The sequence below is a fragment of the Mustelus asterias genome, chromosome 15 (genome assembly GCF_964213995.1).
Source record: "Mustelus asterias chromosome 15, sMusAst1.hap1.1, whole genome shotgun sequence".
NCBI lineage: Eukaryota > Metazoa > Chordata > Chondrichthyes > Carcharhiniformes > Triakidae > Mustelus > Mustelus asterias.
In genome coordinates this window covers 73,512,746-73,540,717 of record NC_135815.1, presented here as the reverse complement: position 1 = coordinate 73,540,717, position 27,972 = coordinate 73,512,746, and the positions used below count along the sequence as shown (strand labels likewise).

At 48.8% G+C, this 27,972-nt stretch overlaps 1 protein-coding gene across 1 annotated transcript in view; it reads left to right on the top strand.

The window, feature by feature from the left end:
• LOC144504568 (plasminogen-like) overlaps positions 1 to 27,972 on the top strand; it is a 118,872-nt gene that overhangs the window by 43,324 nt on the left and 47,576 nt on the right. Inside the window, exons 7-9 of the mRNA XM_078230120.1 lie at positions 13,168 to 13,286; positions 22,877 to 23,039; positions 23,295 to 23,416. Coding sequence (XP_078086246.1) covers positions 13,168 to 13,286; positions 22,877 to 23,039; positions 23,295 to 23,416 — 404 coding nt within the window. The remainder of the gene's footprint in view (positions 1 to 13,167; positions 13,287 to 22,876; positions 23,040 to 23,294; positions 23,417 to 27,972) is intronic.

The following is a 27,972-nucleotide window of genomic DNA, read 5'->3' as shown; positions in this document are numbered from 1 at the left end:
TTCCACTTGGCGGGGGAATCCGCCAAGGGTCATAGTTTGAGAATAAAGGGTAAATCTTTTAGAACTGAGGTGAGGAGAAATTTCTTCACCCAGAGAGTTGTAAAACTGTGCAATTCATTACCACAGAAAGAAGTTGAGGCCAAAACGTTGTGTGATTTCGAGAAGAAATTAGATATTGCTCTTAGGGCTAAAGGGATCAATTGATATGTGCTGAAGGTGGGATCAGGATAATGAATTTGATGATAAGCCATGATCATAATGAATGGCGGAGCAGACTCGAGGGGCCAAATGGCCTCCTCCTGTTTCTATTTTCTATGTATGTTTCTATGTATTGTGAAATATTTTTAAAAGGGTGCAGGTTGCTTTAAAAGCAACCAACATCAAAAGCAAACCAAGATTTGATGGTGAAGTCATTTGGCTGTGTTCAAGCTAGTATTTTACTTACAGGGTGGTATTTTACCATCACGTTGTGCCCATTTTCAGGCACGAAAATGAGGTAAAGTCGGGTGTGAGGCGAGTAATGCGATCTACGACCGTTTTCGCTCCGGTTCGTACTCTAACAAGGCCAAAAAATCAGCACGCTCGGGAACCCGCCCAAAATGGGTGCAGCATCAATTTAAATAATTCTGCATGTATTTTAATCCACTTAACGAGCTGCACGCCCCACTTTACCAGCACATCTGCCTTTACCACCCCGCGTTCGCCCAATCTGGATCAGTCTGGAACAGACATGCTCCATAAAAGTCCAATTCTGGCACTCCATCAGCGAGGGTTAGTGAGGAGGTAAGTGTCTGCTGTCGGACGGCTCCGTGCTGTTCATGGGGAGTCCGTTCGTGGTGGCCATGTGGTGTTTCAGGTCGGGAGGGGTCTGTGAGTGTGTGTGGGGGGGGTGGGGGCTGTTGCTGATCATGGTGTCCAACCTCTGATTTGCAGCACGGATCTGGGTCTCAGCACCAACCTCGGGCCTTGTGGATGCTACTGGGTCCTAGTGCACGCAGCACTCTTCCAGCTGGGAGATGTGCTGGAAGCCCTTTGAAATGGCATTGCTGCAGCTTCAGGACTTTTCAAGGAGCAGTGTCTGTGCTCAGTACTGCATGAATTCTGGGTCTGTGTTACTGGGGAAGGATGGGTGGGGGCTGTGTTGGTGGAGGGCCTGTGGGTGGGGGATGGGGGGTCTGTGTTGCTGAGGGGCATGTAGGTGGGGAATGGGGGGGCTGTGTTGCTGGGGGGCATGTGGGGGGGGGCAGTATGGTCAGTGTGTGCTGCTGGGCTAGGGGTAAGCAGAGTTCCTTAACCTCTCCATGTGTCGCTCCCCTTCTCCAAGTCCCACCCCCCGTTCAGAGTGACAAGATGGCTTTTGTGAAGCAACCCATTGATCTTGCTGTTCTTTTGGTTGCTGCTGGAGCTGAGAAGGAGGAGCAGGAGGATGAATTGCAGGCAGAGGAGGCCCAGGCCTTACCACTCACAGGAGTAGAGGGAGATGGCCGCCGAATGCAGGAAATGGCCCCCCCAAGTCCGACTATCTCCTGCAACATTGTCACACCAGAGTGGTGGGCCTGGGTACACTGTTAGCAAGTTTCTTTGGCAGACAGGAGGGTGATGATGACTCATTAAGCACCATTATGATGATGCCCTGGTGCAAACTAGTCTGACTCCTACCTGAGCTCTGCATGCACACTGGCACCTAACCCACATCTGTGTAGTGGGTGAGGGATCAGTGACCACCCCATAAAGGCCCCTGGGGCAGGTAGGCTGGAGGAGAGGAGGGAATAACTTGTGTGTTCTGGGGAACCAATGGCTTCATTTTCTCAGTGACACAGCATTGAGGGGCCTCCCCAACTGACATCAACATGAAGGATCCCTCCGGTGACCGTCTGGGTAACAGCATCCCTGTTCAAGGCAAATCTGAGACAAATTAGTCACAGGTGTATTGTTTACAATAAAAGAGTCTTAATAATAAGGGCTAACATAAAACGTGTGAACAGAAAACGGTAGGGTGCTTAAAAATCTATGCAACTAGTACAGCCCATCACCCGTGCCATCTTTGTGCAACTACAACTTCCTAACCTTACGTGGCCTACCACTATGTCTTGGTGTCTCCCCAGAATGTACATTGGAGGTGGAGGGGGGCCAGCTGCCTCCCTTGCCTTGTGGCATGTGATGTGCTTAGTGGGCGTTCTCTGGAGGGCCTGGACCTTGAGGGCCCTGGCCGGCTTCCACGTGTCTGCGATGTATCCATGACACCCTCTTCATCCCGCTGCCCCTGAGATGCACCGGTGTCAAGAAGGGGGAGTCGGAAGATGTAGCCACAGCCACCGTCTCCTAGCTGGAAGGCCCCGGCATGGGCTCAAGCCCTTCCTCCTCCCTTGGGGTTACTGTGGGCCCCTGGGTCACTCCATGGGACGGCGGTGCTTCTGCAGTGAGCTCCAGAAGCTCCGGCATTTCCTGGCCCCGGCAGACCTGGAGGACCACCTGCGTTCTACCCATGGTGGTCAAGCCCTCTGCGATGGCCACCTGAGTTGGGGGCCACCTGTCAATGGTGGCAGCAAGTGCCCTCTGAGACTGGGCCACACTCTGCAGCCCCTCAGCCATGGCCTTCTGTGACTGGGTCACGTTCTCAAGGGCTGCTGCCGTAGCCCGCTGTGTCTCAGCGCTGTCCCGCTGGGTCTCAGCCCTGGGCGGCAGAATCTTGAGAAGCCCGTTGAGGCCCTCGGCTGTGGCCTGCTGTGACTGGGCCGTGGCCCTCTGGGACTCTGGCATGGCCTGCTCTGACTCAACCATCGCTTGGAGCCTGCCACTCATGGTGAGCAATCCCTGCCCAGGCTTTTCACCGTGGACGCCACCCTTGCAGTGTTGGCCTGGGAACCTCGCTTCTCTGCCTGAAAGCTTTGGGACTTCTCCCAACAGCCTCGCCGTTGGGCCAGTGAAGCCATCAGCCTCTCCTGCATTTTCTGGCTCTGTTGCTGCATCTCCAGCAGCTGAGAGGGAAGTGATCTCAGAGGCCCAGCATGTAGCCTGGGGCCAGCTCCTTGCCTCCAGCAGGCCCCCGCATGCCAGTTCCCTCCTTCACACGATGTACATGATCAGATGTGTCGTGCTCACCAGAGTGACCCAGAAGCCTCACCACTAATTGGATCAACCGATTGGAGAGTATCTGAGATGGTGAGTTGTGAGGTGGAAGCTGATGCCAAAAAGGTGCCACCCTCGGAGGTCCCTTCACCCGCTTCTTCAGAAGAGTCTTTGGAGCTGTCAGTCTCAGGATGGGCGGGAGCTGCAGTAGGGGCCTCGATTCCAGATGGCCCAGGTGCGTCCGGATCTCCTCCTGCAACACAGGACACAAGGTTAAGTGCAAGGAAGGAAGAGGAATCTGGAATGCCAGAAAGTTGGTTGACATTTCTACATTGAACATAGAACAAAGCACAAAGAAAATTACATCGCAGGAACAGGCCCTTCGGCCCTCCAAGCCTGCAGCGACCGGGCTGCCAATCTGAATTGTAACCCCCTACCCTTCCGGGGACCATATGCCTATATTCCCATCCCACTCATATATCTGACAAGATTCCCCTTAAAAGTCACTATCATATCTGCTTCCACAACCTCCCCCGGCAGCGAGTTCTGGGCACCCACCACCCTCTGGGTAAATAAACATGCCTCATACATCTTTAAACCTTGCACCTTAAACCCATGCCCTCGAGTAATTGCCTTAAATTGCATGGAGGATTGACAGGTGCTCACTTCTCGACTCCAGCCCTACCATGCTTTTGCTGACAGCTCAGATGACTCCTTCCCTGGACAGCTCCAGCGCCAGCTCTTCAAAGGGGGGTGAGGAGCCACAGGTCAGGGTCACCACCCCCTGTCTTCACCCTCTAGCGAGTATGATGGGCAGTCTTCTCCTGTGGGAGCAGAAGGATCCATGAAAGAAATGATGGCATGACTCCTGCAGAGTATCAGGGGGTGACCCTCAGAGGGCAAGCACTGTGATACTCTTGAGGGGGGGAGGAAGGAGGTGCTTAGGGGTCAGGGGCTGGCAGCATGCAGGGTGCTGGGGGTGGGGGGATCTGGCGGTGATTTGGGGGAAAATGCTAGATGGGGTTAAGCACTCACCCTTGTTGCCTGGATGACGTCATTGACTTTTTTGCGACACTGTTCAGGGGACTAGTGCAATGGCACCAACTGAGGTGGCAACTGTCTCCCAGGCCGCTTTGCCATCATTTCCCCTGGGTCAGCCTCCTGCTGTGGGGGAAGAGGGTGCCCCGCCTTGCCTCCACAGCATCCAGCAACCTGCTGAGGTCGACCTCAGTGAATCTGGGCGCTGATTTCTTTGTCATTTTTTCCTGCACTGCCTGCCTCCCTGTCCATCCTTGGGGCTTTTATGGAGCTGCCCCTTGTTAGGGCAGATTAGCTGCAGGCAGTTTGGGAGAGCATTCCCAGCAAGTTAAATGCAGTTTGTTTGTTAGCATTAAGGGGAAGGCAAGTGAGCACTTGCAGGTATGCTGATGGGGGGTGGGGGATCTGTGCCTCTATGATGATTGGGGCAGGGGAGAGAGAGAGGGAGGTGTCATACAGCAATTGGAGTCTGGGGGAGATGGGGGCCATGTGCAGGTGGGTCCAGGGTGGAGGGGAGGGGGGTGTGCTGCCACTCTGCCTGCGATGGGTGGGGGGGAGGGGAGCCCCAGCCACTCTGATAGTGATTGCTGAGGGGAGGGGGACCATTGCCACTCTGCCTGTGATCAATTGGGGGGGTGAGTAGAGGGAACTCGATCTGTCTGGGTGGTGGGGGCTAAGGAGGTCAGTAATGTTGAGAGGGGTCCAATGTCCATGGGGGCCAGGGGAAGGCATTATCTGACCCAGGAGGGATGTGGCAGTGAGCAGCATTATTTTATTTTGTTTTGCGCATGCGCAGTTGGAGGCTCCGATTGTAGCTATAGGGTTTTGGGTGCATTAAGCCCCACCCCCAGGCTTCTGCAGTGAGAATCAGACTCGCTGAAAATTTTGTAGGCAGAGTGCATATTGGGGGGAGGCTAAAAACAGGCTCAAAAGACGGATCTGAAACTCTCCCAGTTTCAATTCTGCCCAGCATTAGACAAAAAATGGTAAAATACCGCCCATAGTTTTGTACTCTGATGCAGAAGAGAGAAGCTCTTCAATAAAACCTGCTGTGTGTTTCTTTGATTCCATGTGTGCAAACCACATTCTTTTCTTTCGGTTAAAACCCACAATCCCCGGCCTAGTTAGGACACCACAGAAAGAAAATTGGTGACAAACAGGATTTTGTTTCATTGAGAACATCGAGAAAAGATCCTAAGATAGAAAAAAATTGTGGGTCCTCACACTGGGGAAAACCAACAACAGGATTAAAGATTAAAGTTCCAGTGCAGGAAGACTCAAGTAAGAAAAAGTTCTGTGTTGCTTTTTATAGAGGAGTTTTTCCAACCAGAGAATGGTGAGATTCCAGGCAGTATCTTGCAGACTTGACAAGAGTGAATGCTTTGCTATATAGTTGGAGAAATTTTTAAAAATACATCAAGTCAATGGCTTCCAGATTATAAAGGAGAGAACTGGGAAGACAGTAAAAATATATATATACTGAACAGTGTCGAGACGCTAACAAAGAACAAAGAACAAAGAACAATACAGCACAGGAACAGGCCCTTCGGCTCTCCAAGCCCGCGCCGCTCCCCGGTCCAGGATTGAATCCTGAATCCAGGATCCCCGCCCAATTTTCCAGCCTATCTACATACCAATATCCTATCCACCGAGCTGTCCCTCACAGCTACGATGCTTTGTTCATTACAACCTATTAACTCACCCCCACCCCCCTATTCCAGACCATGTGATCCCCAGGGAGAGGCGAAAACCCAGAGTGAAAAACCCCAGGGCCAATATGGGGAAACAAAAAAATCTGGGAAATTCCTCTCCGACCCCCTGAGGCGATCGAAACGAGTCCAGGAGATCACAATGGCCCTGATCGGAAAATGCTTCCCAACCCTAGTCATTTCCACTTCCATGAACACCATATGAATTCCCTGCCCCCGAGACAGGTTCCCAACTATCCGCAGTCTCGCTCTGTACTGGCACCAGCAAGATGATCATAGAATGAAGCCTTGAAACGAGAAACAAGGAACAATTAGCCCGCGCCGCTCCCTGGTCCAAACTAGACCACTCTTTTGTATCCCTCCATTCCCACTCCGGTCATATAGCTGTCTAGATAAGTCTTAAACGTTCCCAGTGTGTCCGCCTCCACCACCTTGCCCGGCAACACATTCCAGGCCCCCACGACCCTCTGTGTGAAATATGTCCTTCTGATATCTGTGTTAAACCTCCCCCACTTCAAAGAACAAAGAACAAAGAACAGTACAGCACAGGAAACAGGCCTTCGGCCCTCCAAGCCTGTGCCGCTCCTTGGTCCAACTAGACCAATCGTTTGTATCCCTCCATTCCCAGGCTGCTCATGTGACTATCCAGGTAAGTCTTAAACGATGTCAGCGTGCCTGCCTCCACCACCCTACTTGGCAGCGCATTCCAGGCCCCCACCACCCTCTGTGTAAAAAACGTCCCTCTGATGTCTGAGTTATACTTCGCCCCTCTCAGCTTGAGCCCGTGACCCCTCGTGATCGTCACCTCCGACCTGGGAAAAAGCTTCCCACTGTTCACCCTATCTATACCCTTCATAATCTTGTATACCTCTATTAGATCTCCCCTCATTCTCCGTCTTTCCAAGGAGAACAACCCCAGTCTACCCAATCTCTCCTCATAGCTAAGACCCTCCATACCAGGCAACATCCTGGTAAACCTTCTCTGCACTCTCTCCAATGCCTCCACGTCCTTCTGGTAGTGCGGCGACCAGAACTGGACGCAGTACTCCAAATGCGGCCTAACCAGCGTTCTATACAGCTGCATCATCAGACTCCAGCTTTTATACTCTATACCCCGTCCTATAAAGGCAAGCATACCATATGCCTTCTTCACCACCTTCTCCACCTGTGTTGCCACCTTCAAGGATTTGTGGACTTGCACACCTAGGTCCCTCTGTGTTTCTATACTCCTGATGACTCTGCCATTTATTGCATAACTCCTCCCTACATTATTTCTTCCAAAATGCATCACTTCGCATTTATCCGGATTAAATTCCATCTGCCACCTCTCCGCCCAATTTTCCAGCCTATCTATATCCTGCTGTATTGCCCGACAATGCTCTTCGCTATCCGCAATTCCAGCCATCTTTGTGTCATCCGCAAACTTGCTGATTACACCAGTTACACCTTCTTCCAAATCATTTATATATATCACAAATAGCAGAGGTCCCAGTACAGAGCCCTGCGGAACACCACTGGTCACAGACCTCCAGCCGGAAAAAGACCCTTCGACCACTACCCTCTGTCTCCTATGGCCAAGCCAGTTCTCCACCCATCGAGCCACTTCTCCTTGTATCCCATGAGCCTTAACCTTCTTAACCAACCTGCCATGTGGGACTTTGTCAAATGCCTTACTGAAATCCATATAGACGACATCCACGGCCCTTCCTTCATCAACCGTTTTTGTCACTTCCTCAAAAAACTCCACCAAATTTGTAAGGCACGACCTCCCTCTTACAAAACCATGCTGTCTGTCACTAATGAGATTGTTCCGTTCTAAATGCACATACATCCTGTCTCTAAGAATCCTCTCCAACAACTTCCCTACCACGGACGTCAAGCTCACCGGCCTATAATTTCCTGGGTTATCCCTGCTACCCTTCTTAAACAACGGGACCACATTCGCTATCCTCCAATCCTCAGGGACCTCACCCGTGTCCAAAGAAGCGACAAAGATTTCCGTCAGAGGCCCAGCAATTTCCTCTCTCGTCTCCCTGAGCAGTCGAGGATAGATGCCATCAGGCCCTGGGGCTTTGTCAGTTTTAATGTTCCCTAAAAAACCTAACACTTCCTCTCTCGTAATGGAGATTTTCTCTAACGGGTCAACACCTCCCTCCGAGACACTCCCGGTTAACACGCCCCTCTCCTTCGTGAATACCGATGCAAAGTATTCATTTAGGATCTCCCCTATTCCCTTGGGTTCTAAGCATAATTCCCCTCCTTTGTCCCTGAGAGGTCCGATTTTCTCCCTGACAACTCTTTTGTTCCTAACGTATGAATAGAATGCCTTAGGATTCTCCTTAATCCTGCCTGCCAAGAACATCTCGTGCCCTCTTTTTGCCCTTCTAACTCCCCGTTTGAGATCTTTCCTACTCTCTCTGTATTCCTCCAGAGCTCCATCTGTTTTCAGTTGCCTGGACTTAACGTACGCCTCCCTTTTCATTTTAATCAGATCCTCAATTTCCCTGGTTATCCACGGCTCTCGAATCCTACCTTTCCTATCTTTCCTTTTTACAGGCACATGCCTATCCTGCAGCCTTATCAATAGTTCCTTAAAAGACTCCCACATGCCAGACGCGGACTTACCCTCGAACATCCTCTCCCAATCAACATCCACCAATTCCTGCCTAATCCGGCTATAGTCAGCCTTCCCCCAATTTAGCACCCTGCCCGTAGGACAGCACTCATCCTTGTCCATTACTATCCTAAAGTTAACAGAGTTGTGGTCACTATTTGCCACATGTTCCCCTACCGAAACTTTGACGACCTGACCGGGCTCATTTCCCAGAACTAGGTCCAGTATAGCCCCCTCTCTAGTCGGGCTATCTACATACTGTTCCAAAGAACCTTCCAGTACGCATTTTACAAATTCCTCCCCGTCCGGTCCCCCAGCTCTAAGCACTTTCCAGTCTGTGCCAGGGAAATTAAAGTCCCCCACTACAACAACCCTATGTTTTCTGCACCTATCCAGAATCTCCTGACATATCCTTTCCTCCACTTCCCGTGGGCTGTTGGGTGGTCTGTAGTACACCCCCAGCATAGTGACTGCACCCTTCCTGTTTCTGAGTTCCACCCACAGCGACTCAGTACATGACCCCTCTAAGTTGTCTACCCTCTGCACCGCGGTAATATGCTCCTTAACTAATATCGCTACTCCCCCACCTTTTTTAGCCCCTCCTCTGTCTCGCCTAAAACACTGATACCCCGGAATATTCAGCTGCCAGTCCTGTCCTTCTTTTAACCAAGTTTCCGTCACCGCAACCACATCCAAATTCCGCACAAGCATTAAGGCCCTAAGTTCGTCTGTTTTACCCGTTACACTCCTCGCATTGAAGCAGATGCACTCCAGACCTCCAGGCCCAGTCAGGTCCTCCTCCTCCAGAGTGCTCCTCTTCTTAGCTAGCCTTGCCCTGGCCCCCAGCTCGACCCCAGCCTCAGTATTTACTGACCTCCTGTTTTGTTCCCCACCCCCCTGCCACACTAGTTTAAATCCTGCCGAAACACTCGAGCAAAACTCCCAGCCAGGATATTTGCTCCCTTCCAGTTAAGGTGTAACCCATCCTTTCTGTACAGTTGCCATCCTGACTTGAAGATTTCCCAGTTATCTATGAATTTAAAACCCTCCCTCTTGCACCAGTCCTTTAGCCACGCGTTCAACTGTAGAATCTCCCTGTTCCGAGCCTCACTTGCACTAGGCACCGGGAGCAGTCCAGAGATTGCTACACTGGAGGTCTTACTTTTTAGCCTAGCACCCAACTCCCTGAATTTCTCTCGTATGACCCCCCTGCTCTTCCTACCTACATCATTTCCCCCAATGTGTACAATCACATCCGTTTGACTACCTTCCTTTTTAAATATGCTTCCTACCCTCTCGGAGACATCCAGTACCCCGGCACCAGGGAGGCAGACTACCATCCTGGATTCTCGTTCAGTCCCACAGAAGCGCCTGTCCATGTCTCTAACTATTGCGTCCCCCACAACTATCGCTCTCCTAAACCCCTTCTTTCCCTTCCGGACCCCTGAGCCTGTCCGCGTGGAGGCGATCTGGTCCTCGTGGCTTACCCCTGGAGGGTCATCCCCTTCCACAGAATCCAAAACAATATACCTATTGTGGAGGGGGACAACAACAGGGGATCCCTCCACAGACTGCTCACTCCCTTCCCTTCTCCCATCTGTTGCCCATCCCTTTCTCTTATGGGAGACTGCCACTGGGGTGCTTTCTGGCACATCACCCTTCTGACTATTACCCCTCCTAACCGTGACCCACGTGTCTTCCTTCCGAGACCCTGGTGTCACTACCTGACTATAACTTTTATCTATGACTCTCTCATTTTCCCTAACTAAACTGAGTTCATCGAGCCTCAGCTCCAGCTCCCTTACACGATCCTTCAGGAGATGCAGTTCCACACATCTGGCACAGATATGGACTTCCGGGAGGCAAGTTGTCTCCAGGAACTCCCACATCCCACACCGAATGCAGTATACTGGCCTCCCACTCATACCAGCCATGTCCTTTTTAGTTTTGGGGATAAAACAAAAAGGGGGTGTAACCGAAGAAAAACAAACAAACAACCTTCCTCGCCGAAGCCCTGTGAGCCAAAGCCCTTTTAGCTCTCACTCTGTCCCCTGCTCACTCCACTGCCCGCTAACGACGCTGCCCGCTCAAAGGTGCGGCCTACTTTTAAACCCTCCAAAATCTTCCCAGGCTGCTGCTGGGCCTATTTCCTGTTTAGAAAAAAAAACCTCCGATTTTTTTCACTAATTGAACTGAAAAATAATTAAATAAATTAATTACTCTACTGCAGCCCGAGCAGCACTCCCACAGTGAGACACCAACTGTCACACTCTACTGCAGCCCTAGCAGCACTCCCACAGTGAGCCACCAACTGTCACACTCTACTGCAGCTCGAGCAGCACTCCCTCACTGAGACACCAACTGTCACTCTCCACTGCAGCCCGAGCAGCACTCCCTCACTAACCTGCAAGAAAAATGGTGGGTCAATTAGGGCTCTCTCAATGAGGAAAATGAATTATGGAGTTCTTATGTAGAGTGGTTTCAGTACTTTGTACAAGCGAATAAAATTGCAAACGAGGTGTTCGTGCCAGTTTTCCGCAGTACAATTGGATGTAAAACTTATCATTTCCTCCAAAGCTTGGTTCATCCAACAAAGGCAGGAACCAAACCATACAATAACTTAACAAAGATCCTTGAAAAGCATTACTCTCCAAAGCCATTGATCATTACGGAACTGTTCAGGTTCCTTTGAAGGAGTCAAGTGGAAGGCGAAAGCATTGCTTGTGGCAACCTTAAAAAGGCTAACACAACATGGTGTGAGTTTAGCGAGTCATTAGAAGATTCTCTTCGTGATCATTTAATTTGTCATCTACAAAATGAGACTATCCAAAGGTGGCACAGTGGTTAGCACTGCTGCTTCGCAGTTCCAGGGATTTGGATTCAATTCCAGCTTTGGGTGACTTTGTGGAGTTTGCATGTTCTCCCCATGTCTGCATGAGTTTCCTCTGGGTGCTCTGGCTTCCTCTCACAGTCCAAAGATGTGCAAGTTAGGTGGATTAGCCATGGTAAATATGTGGGTTTATGGGGTTAGGGCAGGGGAGACGGCCTGGGTAAGATACTCTGTCGGAGAGTAGGTGCAGATTCGAGAGCCTAATGGTCTCCTTTTGCACTTTAGGGATTCTATGATAAAGACAGCAGTAGAAATCGTAGTGTCAATGGAACTTGCAGGTAAAGAGGCTTCATAACTTGGTGCAAGAATGAAGATCCACAAATTGGCAACTGCCCATAAGACAGTAACAAGCATGTCACAGATGTGCAAAAATTGACCATTCAATGAATGAATGCTAGAGCAATGATAATCAATGCAAGAATTGTAGCAAAATGAGTCAAATCGCAAAAGCTTGTTAGGTTAGATCAGTTTCCCTTGAGAAAAATATTCAGATGAAGAATCTGGGTACGTTCAAGAAGAAAAAGTAGCATTCGACAAAAATAATTTACAACATGAAAGAAACAGATTATGACTGCGAAAAAGAGAATGTTCAGAAATATGATGAAGAGTTCCAACTGAACATCTTGTCCATACAGGGTGGATCACATAGATTCTGGGTGATTTCAAAGTTAAGTGGACAACATATTGGGATGGAGGTTTATACAGGTGCTGCTGCATCTTTAATTCCCAAGATTACTGACCACCAAAAACAGAAGAATCTTCCTTTAAAACCAGCTGATGTGATTTTAAGGATATACATGGAGGAGATTGTGCTCTTAAATGGTTATATCCTGGTCAACGTAGAGTTGATTGACAAACAGTGGAGTTGCCTCTCCATGTGGTCCATGGTAATTTTCCAGGTCTATTTTAGACATCTTGGTAGGAGCAGATAAAACTTAACTGGAGTGCTGTCAACAGATTGTTAATGCCAAAACAGACCTACAGCACCTTCTGGATAAATACAAGAGTGTATTCAAAGAAACACTTGGCTCAATGGAGGGAGTTTAGGTGAAACTCAAGATAAAGCTTAATAGTTAATCAAAAAGTCTCAAAGCAAGAGTGATGCCATTGGCCATTCATCCCAAGGTTGAAGAAGAATTAGTACGACTTGTTAACACTGGTGTATTAGAGCCGGTTATAATGAGTGACTGGGCTACTCACATCGTACCTGTCATGAAACCAGATATTTGTGATGATTTTAAAATAATCCTAAATCCACTGTTGTGTGCTAATCAATATCCACTTCCTTTAATTGAAGATTTGTTTGCCAGGTTATCAGATGGACAGAGATTCAGCAAGATTCACTGGTTGCAAGGTCTTAACCCCCTCCCTGTTGGTAATGCTTCCAGGTTAAGGAACATCAAGTGACATGGACCAGTACTATATCTCCTTGTAGCCCTGTGTCAATTCCTTTCTGATAACACTTGCAAAGCACTTTGGGATATTTTACTATATGAATATATAGTTATATAGGCCCTAAGTTGTAGTTGTTGTCCCTGAGTTGCACTTGAAAATGTTTCTGATTATAGCATTTTGCTGATCACACTGTGCAAGCCTCACAGATACATCAATATTCAATGGGCACAATTTCTGGTGGTAGAGGTAGCCTGCCATTATCCAGCAGAGGGATCATCCACTCCCGCTGATGTCTATAGGGTTTTTTTGTGTCCCACACCCTCTGCTGCTGAGGAATGCACCATGAGAGGTTGCCATCGGTGGAACTGGAAGATCCCACTGGCGGCAAGAGCCAGAAAGTTATGGTTAATATCAAAGATTATTTTGCCAGAAGTAAAAATAAGGGCTTTCAGTTTTCCAGATAAACATCTTGAGGAGAACTACTGTCGGAATCCAGATGGAGAACCCAGGCCATGGTGTTTCACAACTGACTCCAAAAATAGATGGGCTTTCTGCAATATTCCACGGTGTAGTAAGTTTCTCAGTTTCTTCATACATGTCCTTTAGAGTCTGTGTGATATAATGGGTTATTACACTGCAATTTCACCTTTAGGACTTGCTTATTTGATCCGAGCCAGGCTAATGAGTGAAAGTATTCTTCTATTGCCTTCCGGTGTTTTGCATTCACTGCAAACTGAAGGAATCAATGCCCTGTTGGAGGTGCCATTTGTCAGATGAGATGTTGAACCTTGGACCTCTCAGAACATAAATGGGGGAATCTTACAAAAAAATGACAGAATGTTGTTTCCGATGAGAACACCTGGTGTGTTTCTCTCCAGATCTTACAACACTCTGCCAAAAAAAAAATCAAGGGGGCATTTTTCACGCCATCATGCAATGAAGCAAGACATTAGCAAGCTGGCAAAACCCAGCTGCAGAGATTGGGGTGCCAGAACATGTATAAATCTGACCCCCCACCCCCAGCCCACCATGGAGGCCTCAGGAGCTTCCCTTTCCACCCGATTGGAGTCGGCACTTCTCTGCACCTGTTCATCGGCCCCCTCCCCTCAATTATCAGCCCCAACCCTCCCTCTCCTGACAGTTGGAGTTGGCACACACCTCCCTCTCCCCCCACCCCCCTGTCGCCAACAGCCATTGTCAGCATCCCTTGCTCCTCTGTCTGTTCCCAGCCACTACCACATAGGAATGAATATCACCTCTCCCCCTTGAGGCTCCCCCCTCATCGTCCCCCTCCCCCATGGAGCCAACCTGACAGTGCCAACCTATGCCAAGGGGCAGTGCCAGAGGACATTGCCAGGCCTCTGCATGGCCATTGCTCTCTCCCCCAAGGGCTATGCTCACTTTTACACCCCCCGGGGAGATCCCCATGACAGGTTCACACTCAGGCTAGCCTGTTGAAAACCGCACCGGCGTGACATCACATCGCACGTGGTATTAATGTAGGGGGGATGTCAATATACAGCAAGGAGGCGGGTTAATGAGATTCAGATAAATTCAATTGAAATTCATGATGATGTCGCCGGCAAGGGGCGGGGAAGATTAAAGATCGCGTTCTTGCCAACGTGATCTGCAACTTGAGGCCTTAGTGGCATTCACACGGACGACAAGCGCAGCCTCAACTTCACCCCCATTGGATTCCATTGTAGTATTTCAAAAAATACAGGATAGTTCCAGACAGGCAATCTGTACCAAAACAAATGCACTTCACATGGCAGTTTTCTCGGTGTATTTCCTTTTCTCTGCTCTCAAACCCACTCTAGTAAATACCAGAGCCATTGATCCCTCTCTCCTCACCTCAGACATGACATACACTATTAACATTTTCTATCAAATTCTGTTTTGTCTTAGATTTCAAGCATCTCTTTTAAGCAAGTTCTTTTGTTGTTTTTCTTACTACTAATACGATATTTTAAAAAAAATAATGATCAAGTAGCTAACTGTTTGCTGCATGTTACATTAGAAATGAAATGAGGCCAATATTGAAGATTTCTGAATCCTATCAGTGTGAATTCCTCAATGTGATTGGCTGCTTATCCTGTTTAACGCCATCACTATTGCTGGTGCCTGGAGGTTCCTTGACATATGCCAAGTTCAAATTAACATAATGAAAATAACCCTGCTGGATCTTCAAAGTCAAAGTCTGTTTCTCTGCTGAGCACAAAATCTGGGTAATTATTATTTAAAGAAATTTTTTTGTTGATTTTCCACATTTTCTTTTTCCAAACTGTGCTAATTACTATTATTGTCTATACTTTACCTCTCATTACACAGTTACGCAAAATCAGATATGAGAAAGATAGAAAGATAGAAAACAAAAGATGGAGCAGCTGTGTGGTGCCTTGTCCTAGAGTTGTCTCAAAGCACTGTGCAGGCAATGAACTACTTTTGTCGTTTAGACACTTATTACATAGACAAATACAGATTGTAACTCGCAAACAGAAAGACCATATAAACTACAAATAAGATGAATGAACAGTTAACTTGTTTCAGTGTTGTTGACTGAAGGATGAATATTCACCAGAACAGAACTCTGGGGCAGAATTTTGCCATTTTTGGCAAAGTGTCATCTCAGTTGAGAAAAGCGAAGGGTAGCCTGCTGGCCGTGCTGTATTTTCAAACACTTTACCAAAAATATCCAGGGGCCGGATCCCACAATGTCATCCCCTCAGCACTTCCCTCAAAAAACTCCACTCCCACCACCATCATGGAACCATCCCCCCAACGCAACACTACCCTCCTTGCAACAACCCCCTGGTACTGCCTCTGGCACTGCCTCAGGAACTAGCCCCTAGAATGGTCTTGGCAGTGCTAGGTGCACTCTTCCCCTGGGGAATGTATTCATCTGTGCATGTCTGGTGGGTTCTTCTTACCAGGTGCATGTTTTGGGGGACTTGTCTTGATTCATGTGCCCTTATGCTGATGTGAATGGACATTTTAACATGAGGGGGTCAATCATGTGTAAATGCCTGATAATGACATTTAAATTGATGCAAATGGGGGTCCCAACTTTAAAGTCATTGGTGGGGGGGCAGGGACAATGGCAACAGGAAATGCTGCCAGTGTAAAAGGCACTTTGGAGCTCCCGTTCGATTTTTTGGCCCTTCCACTGTTTCCACTCCCTGAAAATGGTAGTGGAAACTCCCCTCCTGGTTTGGTTTAACCTCACCTCTGAAAAAAGAGCATGTCTGACACTGCAGAATTCCCTTAGTACCGCACGTTGTGTCAGCCTGGATTCGGAGTTCACGTTTCTAGCGTGGGACTTCCTTCAACCTTCTGACTCAGACATGAGAAAGTTACCATTGAGCCAAGGCTGATACTTGTGTTCACTCTCACCAACTTTCTTTCTACCAAAGGTCTTGATTGCTTTCTGGGAATCTGTCCACTGTTATTGTATTTAAGACAGCTAATTCACATGAAAGTGTGATTGCAATTAAGCCAGAAATTGAATTCATCCATTATTATCAATATCATTGAATGGTGATGAGAATAAGGAGCTTAGCCTATTTTCAATCTCGCTCGCCCAAGGACGTCAATTGTAGTAACCTCCCGCTTGCCACTGCTGAGACCAGTGAACAATTCAGGATTTATGGCTCACTTTCCCCTCTCTGCACCTTGTCACTTTCTACTCAAAGATAACAGACTGACAAACTGCCCATGAGCCTCTGTTCAGATTGCTCTGCTACTGCTTGCTAACAGGTGTACAGATCCTCAGACTTTCCCAAATGAGCTGAAACATGATAGATTTAAAGTTAATGCAGAGAAGTATGAAGTGATGCATTTTAATATGGAGAATGAGAGACAATATAAACTGAATGCTACAATTGTAATGAGGATGCACATACAGAAGTCTTTGAAGATGCTAGGATAGGTTCAGATGCCATTTGGAACCGACAATTGCAAAAACATATGCAGGGCGATTTTGCACAGTGAGCACAAATGATAATATGGGTGCAAAATCTTGCAAGAATTGGAAAATTAGGTTCTGGCCAGCGAGAGCTCTCTTTCTGATTTTCCATGTCCCATCCTTTCTGGGCAGTACGGTGGCACAGTAGTTAGCACAGCTGCCTCACAGCACCAGGGACCTGGGTTCAATTCCTGGCTTGGGTCATTGTCTGCATGGAGTTTGCACGTTCTCCCTGCGTCTGCGTGGGTTTGCTGCGGTTTCCTCCCACAGTCTGAAAGAAGTGCTGGTTAGGTCCATTGACCCGAACAGGCGCTGGAGTGTGGTGACTAGGGGAGTTTTATAGTAACTTCATTGCAGTGTTAATGTAAGCTTTACTTGTGACTAATACATAAACTTTACTTTCTGCCTACATAATACATACTGATGTGAACCATGACATCTATCCCTTCTCACTCCCCAGCTTTTTAAAAAGTTATTTGATTGGATGTGGGCATCACTGGCAAGGCCAGGATTTGTTGCTCATCCCTAATTATCCTTGAGCCATTTCAGAGGACAGTTCAGAGTCAAACACATTGCTGTGGATTTGGAGTCACATGCAGGCCAGACCTGGTAAGGATGACAGATTTACTTCCCTAAATAATGTTAGTGAACCAGATGGGTTTTAATGACAGTTTCATGGTCACCATTACTGAGGCTAGCTTTCAATTCCAGATTTTGTTAATTGAATTTAAATTGCACCAACTTGGTACTTGAACCCATGTTCCCAGAACATTAGTCTGGGTCCCTGGATTACAGTCCAATGGCATTACTAAAGTTTGAAGTTTATTTATTAGTGTCACGAGGAGGCTTACATTAACACTACAATGAAGTTACTGTGAAAATCCCCTACTCGCCACACTCCGGCGCCTTTTCAGCTATACTCAGGGAGAATTTAGCATGGCCAAGCACTTAACCAGCATGTCTTTCAGACTGTGGGAGGAAACCAGAGCACCCGGAAGAAACACACACAGTCACGGGGAGAACGTACAGACTCCACACAGACAGTGACCCAAGCCAAGAATTGAACTTTGGTCCCTGGTGCTGTGAGGCAGCTGTGCTAGCCACTCTTACTACTAACTTAAACTCTTACTACTAACTACTCCTGCACCACCATCTTCCCTAGCTGTTGAGTGATATAGAATGCACTGTCTGAAAAGATGATGGTAGCAGATCCAATAGTACTAAATCTAATTTGGTAAATTGAAGGGAAACTATTTTCAGGGCCAAGAGTAAAGAATAAGGGAGTAAACTAATTGGAAAGCTCTTTCAAAGATCTAAAATAAACATGATGGCTGAAAGATCTCCTCTTGTGCTTTATCCTATTTGCACAAGTTACTACTCTACTAATGACACTATTCCAGCTGAGGGATTTTATCCTTTAGAAGCCATCTTCCTATTGTACAAGCTTTGATAGAGTGTGCATTGGTGTGACGAAAAGGACTGGTGCATGACTTGCTATGTGGCCATCATCAATGCAGTCAACAGCCCAAAGACAACTCTTCCTCACATAATTACTTTCCTTCCAAGAGGATGTGGAACAATTACCAGAGCTTTCCCAATGTTAAATCTGGGAACGGGGGAGGGACAGAAGTCCTCCTTCCCCTCCTTCCCCCATAACAGCACTGCACATGAGTGATCTGCTACATTGCATTATCTTTGGACCATGTGCTTTTCCTTTCTAACAATCTAGATTTGATAAGTTGGCGTTAGCAGTAGAAAAAAGAGCTAGTCATAAGATCACTGCAAGTTTAAATTAAGAGCTTTTAGCTCCTCACCTCCCCCCACACATTATGGGCAAGCAACTTTTCTACATTCACTGTCTGAGCTTGTCTCAGATTAATGACTGCCTGAACAAGGCATTGGAAGGTAAAATCCAGTACATTTCTGTTCTCACGCCTTCACTTCTAATGTCTGACCTTCAGAAAATGTGAGCAGGTTTATCCATGTTTCATTCATAGAACATAGAACATAGAAAGCCACAGCACAAACAGGCCCTTCGGCCCACAAGTTGCGCTGATCATATCCCTACCTCTAGGCCTATCTATAGCCCTCAATCCCATTAAATCCCATGTACTCATCCAGAAGTCTCTTAAAAGACCCCAACGAGTTTGCCTCCACCACCACCGACGTCAGCCAATTCCACTCACCCACCACCCTCTGAGTGAAAAACTTACCCCTGACATCTCCTCTGTACCTACCCCCCAGCACCTTAAACCTGTGTCCTCTCGTAGCAACCATTTTAGCCCTTGGAAATAGCCTCTGAGAGTCTACCCTATCCAGACCTCTCAACATCTTGTAAACCTCTATCAGGTCACCTCTCATCCTTCGTCTCTCCAGGGAGAAGAGACCAAGCTCCCTCAACCTATCCTCATAAGGCATGCCCCCCAATCCAGGCAACATCCTTGTAAATCTCCTCTGCACCCTTTCAATGGCTTCAACATCTTTCCTGTAATGAGGCGACCAGAACTGGGCGCAGTACTCCAAGTGGGGTCTAACCAGGGTCCTATAAAGCTACAGCATTATCTCCCGACTCCTAAACTCAATCCCTCGATTAATGAAGGCTAGTACGCCGTACGCCTTCTTGACCGCATCCTCCACCTGCGAGGCCGATTTAAGAGTCCTAAGGACCCGGACCCCAAGGTCCTTCTGATCCTCTACACTGCTAAGAATGGTACCTTCATATTATACTGCTGCTTCATCCCATTGGATCTGCCAAAATGGATCACTACACACTTATCCGGGTTGAAGTCCATCTGCCACTTCTCCGCCCAGTCTTGCATTCTATCTATGTCTCGCTGCAACTTCTGACATCCCTCCAAACTATCCACAACACCACCTACCTTGGTGTCGTCAGCAAACTTACCAACCCATCCCTCCACTTCCTCATCCAGGTCATTTATGAAAATGACAAACAGCAAGGGTCCCAGAACAGATCCCTGGGGCACTCCACTGGTCACTGACCTCCATGCAGAGAAAGACCCCTCCACAGCCACTCTCTGCCTTCTGCAGGCAAGCCAGTTCTGGATCCACAAGGCAACAGCCCCTTGGATCCCATGCCCTCTCACTTTCTCAAGAAGTCTTGCATGGGGGACCTTATCGAACGCCTTGCTGAAGTCCATATAGACCACATCCACCGCTCTTCCTTCGTCAATGTGTTTGGTCACATTTTCAAAGAACTCAACCAGGCTCGTAAGGCACGACCTGCCCTTGACAAAGCCGTGCTGACTACTTTTGATCATACTAAACTTCTCTAGATGATCATAAATCCTGTCTCTCAGGATCCTCTCCATCAACTTACCAACCACTGAGGTTAGACTCACCGGTCGGTAATTTCCCGGGCTGTCCCTGTTCCCTTTCTTGAATATAGGGACCACATCTGCAATCCTCCAATCCTCCGGAACCTCTCCCGTCTCCATCGACGATGCAAAGATCATCGCCAAAGGCTCCGCAATCTCCTCCCTCGCCTCCCACAGTAACCTGGGGTACATCCCATCCGGTCCCGGCGACTTACCAACCTTGATGCCATTCAATAGTTCCAACACATCCTCTTTCTTTATGTCCACATGCTCGATCCTTTCTGTCCACCGCAAACCAGCAGTACAACCACCCAGATCCCTTTCCACCGTGAATACCGAGGTGAAGTATTCATTAAGCACCTCCGCCATTTCTAACGGTTCCGCACAAACTTTTCCCCCTTCACCTTTTAAGGGTCCTATGCCTTCACATCTCATCCTTTTACTCTTGACATATTTGTAGAAAGCCTTGGGATTCTCCTTAATCTTACCCGCCAAGGTCTTCTCATGACCCCTTCTCGCTCTCCTAATTTCCTTCTTAAGCTCCTTCCTACATCCCGTATACTCCTCTAAATCCTTAACACCTCCTAGCTCTCTGAACCTTCTGTACGCCTCTCTTTTCTTATTCACCAGGTTCATCACAACCTTCGTGCACCACGGTTCCCGTACCCTACCAACACCCCCCTGTCTCATCGGAACGTTGTCATGCAGAGCTCCAGACAAACATTCCTTGAAAATCCTCCACTTTCCTTCGGTACTTTTCCCCAAGAATGCCTCCTTCCAATTTACCCGTCTAATTTCCTCCCTGATGACACTGTATTTCCCTTTACTCCAGAGAAACACTTTCCTAGCCTGCCTGATCCTATCTCTTTCCAATGCTATCGTGAAGGAGATAGAATTATGATCGCTATCCCCAAGATGCTCACCCACCGAGAGATCCTCCACCTGTCCAGGTTCATTAGCCAGCACCAGATCAAGTACAGCCTCTCCTCTAGTAGGCTTATCCACATACTGTGTCAGGAAACTCTCCTGGACACACCTAACAAACTCCTCTCCATCCAAACCCCTAGCCCTAGGGATATTCCAATCTATGTTTGGGAAATTAAAATCTCCCATCACGACAACTCTGTTATTCCTACATCTCTCCAGGATCTGTTTCCCCATCTGCTCCTCAACATCTCTGTTACTATTGGGCGGCCTATAGAAAACACCCAGCAAAGTTACCGACCCCTTCCTGTTCCTAACCTCCACCCACAGAGACTCCGTAGTCAATCCCTCCACGGCGTCCACCTTCTCTACAGCCGTGACACTATCCCTGATCAACAGTGCCACTCCCCCCCCTCTCTTGCCTCCCTCCCTGTCCTTCCTGAAACATCTAAAACCCGGCACCTGAAGCACCCAGTGCTGTCCCTGAGACATCCAAGTCTCCGTAATGGCCACCACATCACAATTCGAAGCAGCAATCCACGCTCTAAGCTCATCCACTTTATTCACTACACTCCTGGCATTAAAATAGACACATCTCAGACCTTCAGCCTGAGCACTTCCCTTCTCCATCACTCGTCTAACCTCCCTCTTACCCTGTCTACATTCCTTATCTATTTGCGAGCTAACCTCCTCGCTCTCAGTCCCCTCATTTCGATTCCCTCCCCCCAACCTTTCTAGTTTAAAGTCTCTCCAGTAGCCTTAGCCAACCTTCCCGCCAGGATATTGGTCCCCCTGGGATTCAAGTGCCACCCGTCTTTTTTAAACAGGTCACACCTGCCCCTAAAGAGGTCCCAATGATCCAAGTACCCAAATCCTTGTCCCTTGCTCCAGTCCCTCAGCCACGCATTCATTCTCCACCGATTCCTGTTCTCACTCTCCCGCGGCACAGGCAGCAATCCCGAGATTACTACCTTTGCATTCCTCTTTCTCAGCTGTCTACCTAACTCCCTATATTCTCTTTTCATGACCCCTTCCCTCTTCCTACCTATGTCAGCAGTACCTATATGCATCACGACCTTCGGCTCCTCTCCCTCCCCTTCAGGATTTCTGGGACTCGACCAGAGACATCCCGGACCCCTGCACCAGGGAGGCAAACCACCATCCGAGAGTCCCGTCTGTGTCCGCAAAAACGCCTATCTGACCCCCTCACCGTAGAGTGCCCAATTAGCACTACCCTCCTTTCCTTACCCTTTTGCACTACTGGGCCAGGCTCAGCTCCAGAGACACTGCCACCGCTGCTTCCCCCAGGTGGGCTGTCCTCCCCAGTAGTACTCAGACAGGAGTACTTATTATTAAGGGGCACATCCACCGGGGTGCTCACCATCAACCGAGCTTTCTCCTTCCTCACTGTTACCCAGTTACCCTCCTCCCGTGGTCCCGGTGTGACCACCTGCTGATAGCTCCTGTCAATGACCTCCTCACTATCCCTAACCCGGCGAAGGTCCTCGAGCTGCAATTCCAGTTCCCTAACATGGTCCCTTAGGAACCGCAGCTCAACACACCCAGCACAGATATGGTCGTCCGGGAGGCTAGGAGCCTCCAGGATCTCCCACATCCTACATTGGGAACAACATACTGGCCTCACACTCATAATTGCCCTTTTAAACACACAGGGAAAAAAAAAGTGAATGAAAATTTTAAAGTTACCTTTCCTCCTCCTGTTTTCTCCAAAGCCCTGCTCTCACTGGGTCTTTTTTTTAGGTTAGAGGAGGAGGGAGGGTGGGATACTCTACAAGTGTAGAGTATCGGGATTCCTCTCTGTTCCAATTTATTGGGGGAAAAAAAAAATCTCTCTCTCCCATTCATGTTATACAAACATTAACGCAAAACCCTCAATAATAAACTTGGCGCTATTGTTCTTTTTTATGTTTGTTGAAGCTGAGGAGCCCCCTGCTATTGAAGGAGAGACAGAGTGTTACACAGGCAAAGGTCATTCGTTTCGTGGAGCTGTGTCGACAACCATTTCTGGTAGAACCTGTCAAAGATGGGACGCTCAGAATCCGCACCTGCACTCAAGAACTCCGGACAACTACCCCTGCAAGTAAGTAAATGTCAATAGCGCTTGTGTGAACTGGTTTCCACCATCATCCCTGATGAGGGAGACAGATCTAATTCACTCCTATGGGTGCCTGAGTATGATTGCAGATTTGTTCCAAGTTGTGTGCAGTCATACCAGCGCCAAACAGGATTCAGAGTGTCCATACTTCCACATCTTCTGTTAATGAGATGAAGCTAGTCACACACTGAAGAAAAGTAATATTTATTTCTGATTAACACCCAAACTGCTCTTTTTTAGAGGACTGGAAGGTAATTACTGCAGGAACCCGGACAATGAAAAGGAGCCCTGGTGTTACACCACTGACCCAAATACAAGATGGGAATATTGCCAAGTACCAAAGTGTGGTCTTGTGCCACGAGGTGAGAATTCCATAGTTCCAAGATAGCGCTTTATTTTATTATTTATTTATTTATTAGTTACAAGTAAGGCTTACATTAACACTGCAATGAAGTTACTGTGAAATTCCCCTAGCCGCCACAGTCCGGTGCCTGTTCGGGTCAATGCATCTAACCAGCACGTCTTTTGGAATGTGGGAGGAAACCGGAGCACCCGGAGGCAACCCACACATATACAGGGCAAACATGCAGACTCTGCACAGATAGTGACCCAAGCCGGGAATTGCATCTGGGTCCCTGGCATTGTGAAGCAGCAGTGCTAACCACTGTGCCATGTGCCACCCCAACCATGGTCTACTTCCTTTTATTGAGCCCAATAGTAAATCTCCACTAGGCTGTTTGCTGCTTTGTCAATTGGTCTACATATTGTTACTAACAGATCTTCCACCATGTTACTTATTGGGTCATATGTGTTGCTGCTTTCTCATGACAGGGGCATTACAGTATATGGCTGATCGCCAAAAGTTTATTAAAGGCAAATATTACACATAATTCTGCCTCTATCTGATTTCAACTTTGTATACTGTTCTCTGTCTCATTCTATCTCTGTACGACTAAGACACATTCTTCTCACTGATGTCTGTATCATCCCTTCAATCTGCCCATCTTTTGGATATCTTTTGTGTCTTTGTAACTCAGATGATTTAGACTAGACTTGTAACCATGCTCCTGGTGTCACAGAGAACATTTTCACCTGTTGAAATATGAAAGCATAAAAACATGTAGCACAGGAGGTCATACAGTCAATCATGCTTGCATCGGTTGAGAAAACTATTCAGTTAGTCCCACTTCCTCAATACCCCACATACCTGCTAGTATTTTATTTTCATATATAGATCCACTTCTCCTTTGAAATTTACTGTTGAATACGTTTCCAACACCATTTGAGGCAGTGCCTTCCAGATTATTAAAGCTCAATAGGAGAGAAAATATTCTCCTCTAGTCTCCTTCGGCTAGGTGAGTAGCGCGATCCGCACCCGCTTTTGTGCCAATTCGCACTTTACCAAGGCCCGAAAATGGCCGCAATCGGGAACCCGCCCAAAATGGGCACCACGTCACTTTAAATATATTTGCATGGATTTCAACACACTTAGGGAGCTGTGTGCCCCACTTTACCGGTGTGTCTGCCTTTACCACCGTGTTCACCAAAGTGGAATTGGCCTGGAACAGACATGCTCGAAAGAAGTCTGTTTCGGGCACTTCATCAGTGAGGGTTAATGAGGAGGTAAGTGCCTACGGCTCCATGCTCCTTTCGTGGCGGCCATTTTCTTTTTTGGGTCAGGGGGCTCTGCGAGTGTGTGGGGGGTAGGGGGGTCTGTTGCTCAGCAGGGTGTCCATTGTCCTATTCGCAGCATTGATTCGGGTCTCATGGATGCCGCTGGGTCCTAGTGCATGCAGTACTCTTCGAGCTGAAGTGCACAAAGCCATTTGCAATTGCACTGCTGCAGCCTCATAACCTCTCAAGGAGCTGTGTCTGTGCTCACTACTGCATGAGTTCTGGGTGGATGTTACCGGGGAGCATGTGGGTGGGGAATGGGAGGATGTGTTGCTGGGGGGCATGCATGTTGGGGGAATGGGCAGTATGGACAGTGTGTGTTACTGGGCTAAGGGCAAGCAGTGTTACGTAACCTCTCCATGTGTTTCTCTCCTTCTCCAACACCCACCCCCCCTTCAGAGTGATGAGATGGCTTTTGCCATGCAACCGATTGATCTTGATTTTCTTTTGGTTGCTGCTGGAGCTGAGGAGGAGGAGCAGGAGGAAGAATTGTGGGCACAGGAGGCCCAGGCCTAACCACTCACAGGAGTAGAAGGAGACGACCACCAGAGGCAGGAGGTGGCTGCCATTCATCCGGTGGAGGGGTGAGGGGGGGGCGCTTAGGAGAAGGAGGGAGCGGAAATCCCATCAGTTCCGTACACGAGTGTCGTTTGAACAAGTGTCGGACATTGTGTGCCACCGGTGGCTCCGAAAGGAGACAGTACAACACTTATGCCACTTGTTGCAGGGCCTGGCAGCTCGGGGTGGGGGGGGGGGGGGGGGGGAGTCAAATTGACGGCCATTCTGAACTTCTATGCCATTGGCTCCTTCCAGACCCCCAGTGGAGATGTATGTGGCATTTCGCAATCAGCTGTCCACACCTGTGTCAAGGTCGTCACAAATGCCCTGTATGCCCAGGCTGGGCAGTACATCAACTTTCACCTGGAAGCCTGGGCTGCAGGATACATGGCCATTGCGGGGATGCCTAATGTGCAGGGGACCATCAACTGCACTCACATCACCCTCAAGGCCCCAGAATCCACAAAGATTCATCAATAGAAAGGGGTTCCACTCCTTAAATGTCCAATTGGTTTGTGACCACAAGATGAACATTATGCACGTCTACGCAAGACACCCAGGCAGTGTGCATGACAGTTTCATTCTGAGGAGATCAGACATGCCTTTGAGGAGGAGCCCAGGGTGGCTTGTGGGTGACATGGGTTACCCACTTTGGACATGGCTGATGACGCATGTGTGGAAGCCTGTGACTGAGGTGGAGACCCAGTAATGAGGCCCATGTAGCCAATCTCTCTATAGTGGAGAGGTGCATAGGGCTCCTGAAAATACAGTTCTGGTGCCTTCACTGCTCTGGTGGGGCCCTACAGTACAGCCCCCTGGTCTCTTCCGCATTGTGGTGGTATGCTGTGCCCTTCATAACCTGACACAGCAGAGAGGTAACCTTTTGGAGGAGGAGGAGGACGTGGAGGTTGACCAGCTGGACATCGCTGGGGAGGAGGCCACCCAGCAGGAGGAGGAGGAAGAGGGGGAAGAGGACCACACCGAGAAACACCACCCAGGCGCTGGAGGGCTGGCAGCAAGAAAGAGGCATGTGAGGGGGGTGAGGGAGGCCCTGACCACCAGGCGCTTCACTTATTAGGGGCCCGTGTTTCTGCACGTGGGTTCCATTTCCAACCGTACCCTCGCCCCTCCCCCCAAGTCCAGCTATCTCCTGCAACATTGTAACACCAGAGTGGTGAGTCTGGCAGGCAGGAGGGTGATGATGACTTGCTAAGCACCATTATGATGATGCCCTGGTGCAAACTAGTCTGATTCCTACCTGACCTCTGCACGCACGCTGGCATCTATTCCACGTCTGTGTAATGAGTGAGGGATCAGTGACCCCCCATACAGGACTCTGGGGTGGGTGTGGTGGGGGAAGGGAGGGAATCGCTCGTGGGTTCTGGGGAACCAATGGCTTCATTTTCTCAGTGACACAGCATTGAGTGGCCTCCCCAACTGACATCAACATGAAGATCCCTCCGGCGACCATCAATGGAAGAGGATTCCAATTTGGGGCAAATCTGAGACAAGTTAGTCACAGGTAGGTGGTGAAAAAACATTTAATGATTACGATAAAAGTGTTTAAATAATAAGTTCTAACATAAAAACATGTGAATGGAAAACATTAAGGTGCTTAAAAATCTATCTAACTGGTGCAGTCCTTCACCCCTGCCATCTTAGTGCACCTACAACTTCCTAACCTTACATGGGCCTACCACTGCGTCTACGTGTCTCCCAAGAATGTACATCAGAGGTGGAGGGGGCCAGCTACCTACCTCGCTCTGTTGCCTGTGATGCGCTTGGCAAGCGTCCTCTGGAGGGCCTGGACCTTGAGAGCCCTGGCCTGCTTCCAGGTGTCTGGGACATATCCATGACACCCTCTTCATCCCACTGTCCCTGAGATGCCCAGGTGTCAGGAAGAGGGAAGTCAGAAGGTGTAACCATAGCCACTGTCTCCTGGCTGGAAGGCCCCAGCATGGGCTCGAGCCCTTTCTCCTTCCTTGGGGTCCCTGTGGGCCCCTGGGTCACTCCATGGGACTGTGGTGCAGAACCTCGAGAATCCTGTTGAGTCCCTCAGCTGTGGCCCTCTGGGACTCCGCTATGGCCTGAGATGACTCTACCATCTCTTGGTGCCTGCCACTCATGGTGAGGATTCCCTGCCCCAGGCTTTCCACCACAGACGCCACCCTTGCAGTGTTGGCCTGGGAACCACACAAGACAGGCAATAACTGGTCCGCCTGAATGCTTTGGGACTCCTCCCAACAGCCTCGCAGTCGGTCCAGTGTGGCCATCAGCCCCTCCTGCATTCCCTGGTTCTGTTGCTGCATCTCCAACAGCTGAGGGAGAAATGATCTCAGAGGCCCAGCATGTAGCCTGGGGCCAGCTGAATCCTTGCGTCCGCCAGGCCCCCACGTGCCAGAGGCCTCGGACATTCCCTCCTCCATCCAATGTACATTATCGGATGTGTCGTGCTCACCAGAGAGTGACCCAGAAACCTCACCACTAACTGGACCACTGACGTGTCAGTATCTGGGATGGTGAACTGCAAGGTGGAAGCTGACGCCAAAACGGTGTCATCTTCGGAGGTCCCTTCACCCGCTTCCTCCGAGGACCTGTCCGAGCTGTCTGGGGCAGGATGGGCAGGAGCCGCAGTGCAGGCCGCGATGTCAGATGGCCCCGGTGCGTCCATATCTGTTACTCAACA